Below are 6643 nucleotides of genomic sequence, written 5' to 3'. Positions count from 1 at the left end.
TGCTGGCAATTCCAATAGTTCCAGGATTTGATGGCATGAAAAATAAGTTCCCTCTCACCTCTACAAGTGTGTCCTCCACCCAGGCTGAAGCTCAATGACAGGATTGGGAAGTCTAGACTTCTGTCATTTCTAACATGCTTTATCTGCATTATCCGAGGGCTTTATTTCAGTGTTATCAAACTGGTACTCTAACCAGTATATTAGGCTTTAACTTTGTTGAAGTATATTGACCACCCCCCCGACTGCCCCTCTTCCCTTGTTTGCATCTTGCTGGAATAATGAATATTGCCAAAAACATTTCCTTCTGACATTTAAACCTTGTCTTTGCTCAAAGACAATGCATCTACTATTTTAATTCTGTTATAGAATTTCACAAATTAACTCTCAGTGTGAAACCATACACACACACGCACGCACGCAAAGACTCTGTTGCAGAAGCCATTAAGGATAAAAATATGAGTAAATACAAGCTTAAGGAATGCTGAACATGTGATACAGCTAAGATTAAAAATGTTTATTATTTATACAAAACAAAAATAAATCCAAGATAGATAAATGACTGAATGTTTCTTCTCATTTGCTGTCTTGTCTTCCTTTTTCAATATATTCCATCTACAGTTCAATTTTAAATTATTCAGTTTTCAGTGAAAACTATGAGGTCTCCATCTTGTATCCATGTTTTTCTAATTCAGCTCTGTACAAAAACAAGAACCAAAAGACAGACATACAGCAAAATGTTATACTAATTCTTAATACTAAAACAATATACATATTCTGTTACTTTAGATATGACTTGAACGACAGTAAAATTTGGTGCTCACCTGATTTACCTTCTTTCTAGATTTCATCTTAGATCATATTAGAATTTTGATATGTATCCTACATAAACATTCAAAGGCTTTCTTAATGATTTTTATAACCCAATGTTCTTACCAGTGAGTTCAGACCAGGGATTTCATTTTACCCCTGCTTTTAAATTTAAAAGAAAAACCTCACTATGTGAACATTTAACCTTTCACATCCCTAGTTGATGGACTTAAAAAAAAATAAGGCCAACTATTTAGGAACAAAGTAGTAAGCTTTGTGTTTATGCTTTATACATCAACACAATATCTTTGAACCTCATTAGTAAAACATTTGAGACATAATGTATATAACTCCTAAGTAGTCCTAATGAAGTCAGTGAAACTGCTTAAAAGTAAAGTTGTTTATATACTTGTAAAATCAGAGCCAAAACAAATGCAAAGGCCTGATCCTGCAGGTCTTACTCAGGCATTTCTTCCACTTAATTTGCTTTAAATAAGGCCTACATGATTATAGAGTTCCCTTCATGATCTTCAAAAGGGTTGTTTCCTCAAACAACTATGATAACCATCTTATCTATTCAATATGAACAAACGGAATACTAAGTCACTCCACACTAAAAAAAAAATTATGCTGATCCAACTGAGAAGCAGGCATGGGTTTTCACCACCAATATACAAGTTTTACTTTTTGGAAAACTCAAGCCAGCTGTATTTTGGGATGACTGAAACACAATAGTGGTAACCACTGGTTTGTGGTAGAGGAATGCTGTTTCTTGTTCAATTCTTTAAAATTAAAGACAGACAAGGCAGTACAAGGCATCACCTTAAGTGACTAACTGATTCAGAGGGGCATAAGCTTTTGTACGAAGCAGCATCAGAGACAGTAGGTTGATGCTGCAAAAGCTTTTGCATTTCTGGACCAGTTAGTCTCTAAAGACTATCACAGATAGACCCTGAAGACCTGCCTTCTGCCTGTTTTCAGATTTACATGGATAACAAACTTATTCTATTGAAATTTTGAGAGATATTAGAATATAAATTAAGAATTTTACTACACAATGCAAGGAAGGGACTGAAAATGATACAGACTATCAGGATTGAATCTTTTCAACCAGACTTATGCCACAGTTTGAGAATTTTTGTTAAATGGTTGATATGTTCTTTACATTGCTATATTTAAGCCCTGCAATGAATCTGAAACTGCTTACTGTCAAGACAAAAGGCAATTAAATCAACAGGCTTCCCTTTGGCACCTGCCAAGGCACCTGCCAAGGGTCAGTTTAACACCTTGTTTCTCTGTAATACATAATCACCTTGTTTTAGATATTTGGTTTTGTATACAATGTACAAGAGAATTAATTATGAAATATCAATATAAGCTTGCGCTTTAAATTCCTTAAATTGTATCTAAGTGTTAACACAGAATTACTAATATTACAAACAAACAGAGAGAAGGAATGAACTGGATTAGAAGTGCTTAACTCCTATCCCCAGAATGTTTTTTTTTTTTTTTACTGTTACTGTAGTCTACCCCTCCTCACTAGCGCACACACATACACACTGCATGACCACTGTGTACATTTTGCCTACCTGACAAATTTGGCAGCAAATAAATGTTAGAGCAGACTCAACTATTTAGGCCAAAAAATGAGCAAGCTCCATCTCAAGGTACAGCAAAAAGTAGAAGTACTGTTCCTTCACCATTTGTCTTTTCAATATAACTCAAATTATTTCTGAATTACATGCACATGTGCTATTTTACACTGGAAAAGTGTGGGCTTTATCATAGCTTAACAGTTATTTTCATTGTTTTATTAAGCCAGGAAATATTGCAAAAACCAGAACACTACTTTTTCTGACCAAGATGTTCAATATGTTGAGATTATTTTAGTATTTATCCTATTTACACACAAATAGAGAGGCTACTTTAAGTTGTAAGAACTGTAAGTTGTAAAAAGCCAGGGGGATATTTAAGTATGAAGCATGGATTTGGTTATATTTCTGTTTCCAGTATTCTTTTAAACCAATCGCACTTTTTTAAACCCACAGATCCCAACCAATTAAGAACTACAGGCTGCAGCTGTTCTGTTCCACTTTCTAAAACTATAAATTTAACTCTAATATTACCTTAACTGATTGGAGAAATCATCTTCTACGTTGTCATCATCCCAGTTATCTTCCCAAACGTGTGCATCTTCATCTTCATCTAAACCTGCCCAGTCTAAAAAGTCAGCAGAAAAAAAAATCTAAATATTTTAGGTTGCATTGCTTTGATAACATATGCTGTTGACAAACAAGTCTGGCCTTTTGATAAACTGAAATATCAATATCAAACACACTTCCTCTACTATGAAGAAAATTCTGATAATGTTAAAATGTTTGTAAGAAAGATATCATGACAAGATGTTATTCAACAGCAAAACTTATTTATATATTAAAATTTGACTTCATAAATAAACTACCTTCTTGGTGTCATGTTTTGCATTGTCTATAAAGATGGCAGAAGTTTAAATATACAGAAAATTCATATGAACTTCTAGAAAGATTACATGAATACAAAAAAGTAATGTTTGTTACTTAATTTCCTTTAGCACTCCTGGAAATTCTAAAATCCTTTAGGCCTGCACGAAGACATTTACTTTAACAACATTAAAAACTGCTTGTTGAGTGCTTTTGTGAAGCAACCACCTTAATTAGACCTTTCATTGCTACAAAAAAACTGGTTACAAGGAACTCTAAGTAAAAATATCTGAAACTTTAGGACCACACAACTGTTATGTAAATCAATTATGTCGTATAATCATTTGCATTCTTAACCCCCCATAATCTTTAGGAGCTCCCAGTTTTCTCATTCTCCTGATAATGCAGAAAAGTGGAAAAGCACTGCATAAAATTTGACATCTACTGAAACATAAAAGGGCTCATGGTAGGAAAGTTATATTTGATATCTGTCACCCTATGGTAGAGATTTTAGTCAGGGGCGGGCAATTATTTCGGGTGGAGGGCCGCTTACTGAGCTTTCGCAAGCCATCGAGGGCCACATGACAGGCAGCCAGGGGCAGATAAATATTAATTTTCTAAATTTTTAGGGGCCCTGCGGGCTGGATAGACTGGCCTGGTGGGTCGTATCTGGCCCCCGGGCTGCATTTTGCCCACCCCTGTTTTAGACTGTTTGGCTATCTAAGTAAATTTTAAGAAATAACATTGTATTGGAGACTATTGCTCAATCACCCCTACACAGCTCTTTAAATGGGAGAAAAAGGGCTACAGAACTAAATGTAATGCTGCCAGCACTGCACATACCAGAGGATGGATAAAGAAGAAAGGGTACAGATGGGAATAAAGTGGGGCAGGAGGAAGAAAAGACCATCCTAATAATTTTTTGTACTATGCTTGGTCACATTCTACAACTAAATAATAAGAGTTACAAAGGATTAAAGGAACTTATCCCAGCGCTACTTAGATAAAGGTAACGTTTATTTATACACAGTGTATTTAGCAGTAATTCAGTCTATGGTCCTTTCGTGAAAGCCATAGGTAGTATTACATCAGTTACAGATATGGACAGATGTATTATGTTGCTTTAAAAAGGAGAGTGGGAAATTTACCACAGTTGAGCTATAACTTTTTCATCTATCTACTCCTATCCCACAGTGGAGTGGCAGTTAAACTAGTCAATTTACTCCTGTGTGAAAAAAAGGACTAAGTTGTTATGGCTTAACTTTATTTACTGTGTGACAGGAACAGACTGGCAGATGCTCGTTTCCCTCATCCGCTCTTTAAAATGGTTCATCTGGGCCTTGTTTCATTTATTTAGATTTAAACAAAGTATTTGCTTTTGCACTGGAGGGCTTGATACCCACTTCCCTGCAGAAGTCAGCCACCATGTTCGTTGGCAAAAAGAACATTCAAAGAATACTTACTGCACCGGACACCATGCTCAGCCATAAGAGAAATACATATTCATGAAAATTTGCACTATACTTACATGAGCAAGCCTAGGTGACCTTCCTCATTAAAAGGGGGCAAAACAAATGAAAGAAAGAAAAAGCCTAAACTATGCTCTTTTTCTCTTACCTATAAAACTCAACTATTTGTATGTGGATGCTATGTTCTGGACTTGTATGTAACTAGAATAACAATTTATGTATACATCTGTGACTAGATAAAAAGTAAGAGAGAGATATAGTATTATCTAGGACTGGAAAAATCAAGAATGCTTATAAAATGATCACCATTTTACTATGAATCAAAATAATAAGATTTATTCAGATAAACTGGTCATGACAGCCATCAGAAAACTTCAAAAATGAGGAAAAAAATTGCATTTTACCTCAGCTGTAACACACTACCCAAATCCCTATGGGTTCATCACTCTAAAAAGAATTTAATTAACCAATTCATATATGTTAAGTGCATTTCATACTAAATACCAAATACCCTATAAAAATACACTGCATACGTTACAGGCATGTAAATATGGTTTGATAAACATTTTCCTTAAAGCAGATTTTAAACAGGAATTAAAAGAGTTAAGAGAGCTTACAGCAAATGCAACGTCTGTTACCTTTTAACATGAGTCTGCACTTGCTAATTTCCCAAGGTAAAACCATTCTTCCTGGACATCTTGAATTAAACAATCACTGAATAAAAATAGAAATAGACCTGGATGTAAGGACCAGAACCCCAAGACTCCCCCTTCCTGGGCAATTACCTAACCCAGTGATTCTCAATCAGTACCAGAGCACCCCAGCGTGCCTTGAGATCCTTTCAAGGATGCTGCAGGGTGCCATGCAATGTTAGCACTGCTATACATGCAAACATGAATCACAAGATAATCTCAGATTTTAAAAAGGAATCCACAGTGTTTAAAGGATCCTGGCTAGATCTGGTTTCTCCAAGCTCTCTGCAACAGAACTGCTCTGTTATTTTTCTGTAGTCAAAAAGAGATGAAAACTAAGAGCTGGCATTTTCCACAAAATTCTCAATTCTATCAAGGGGTGCCCTGTGTCTAAAAAAGTTGAGAACTGCCCTAATCACTAAGCTACAGAATGTTGTTAGTTGTCCTTCTTGACCCAGGATCCTTGCTGTATGGTAGATCAGCTTTAACTGGAAAAAATGAAGGATGCTCCCATGTAGCCTAGCCCAGCGGTTCTCAAGTTTTTTTGTACCAGAACCCATTTGTAAACATGGATGGCCAGCCCCAACCCAGTAAATAGTTTAAGTAGAAGACAGCCCCCTGGCCCTGCCAATGCCTCACTCCCAACCTGCTGTCCCCTACCCCCAGGCTCCAGCCCCACAATATGTCCAAGAAAGTGATCCTCCCCCTCTATGCAACACTGGTCAGGCCACAGTTGGAGTACTGCGTCCAGTTCTGGGCGCCGCACTTCGGGAGGGATGTGGCCAGCATTGAGAGGGTCCAGAGGAGGGCCACTTGCATGATCAGGGGGCAGCAGGGCAGACCCTACGAGGAGAGGCTAAGGGACCTGGACCTGTTCAGCCTTCACAAGAGAAGGCTGAGAAGGGATCTGGTGGCTGCCTATAAACTTACCAGGGAGGACCAGAGGGGAATGGGTGACACCCTGTTCCCCCGAGCACCTCCTGGAGTAACAAGGAATAACAGCCACAAGTTGTTTGAGAGTAGGTGCAGGCTAGACATCAGGAGGCACTACTTCACAGTCAGGGCAGCTAGGATCTGGAACCAGCTTCCAAGGGAAGTGGTGCTGGCTCCTACCTTAGGGGTCTTTAAAAGGAGGCTTGATAATTACCTAGCTGGGGTCATATGAGCTTAAACTTACCAGGGGTCATATGAGCCCAGTATTCATTCCTGCCCAGGG

The 6643-nt window shown here is 37.5% G+C and overlaps 1 protein-coding gene across 1 annotated transcript; it reads right to left on the bottom strand.

Annotated features, from left to right (window-relative positions):
• Window positions 1-493: 493 nt before the first annotated feature.
• SEM1 (SEM1, 26S proteasome complex subunit) lies at window positions 494-5514 on the bottom strand. The gene is made up of 3 exons (XM_006027735.3): window positions 5374-5514; window positions 2934-3027; window positions 494-694 (listed from the first exon to the last, which is right to left on the bottom strand). The coding sequence occupies exons 1-3, from the start codon at window positions 5417-5419 to the stop codon at window positions 652-654; spliced, it is 183 nt and encodes a 60-aa protein (XP_006027797.1). The 5' UTR covers window positions 5420-5514; the 3' UTR covers window positions 494-651.
• Window positions 5515-6643: the final 1129 nt, after the last annotated feature.

Source organism: Alligator sinensis, unplaced genomic scaffold (genome assembly GCF_000455745.1).
Source record: "Alligator sinensis unplaced genomic scaffold, ASM45574v1 scaffold196_3, whole genome shotgun sequence".
NCBI classification, from domain to species: Eukaryota; Metazoa; Chordata; order Crocodylia; family Alligatoridae; genus Alligator; species Alligator sinensis.
The sequence above is the reverse complement of the archived record's forward strand: the minus strand, read 5'-3'. Positions and strand labels throughout refer to the sequence as shown.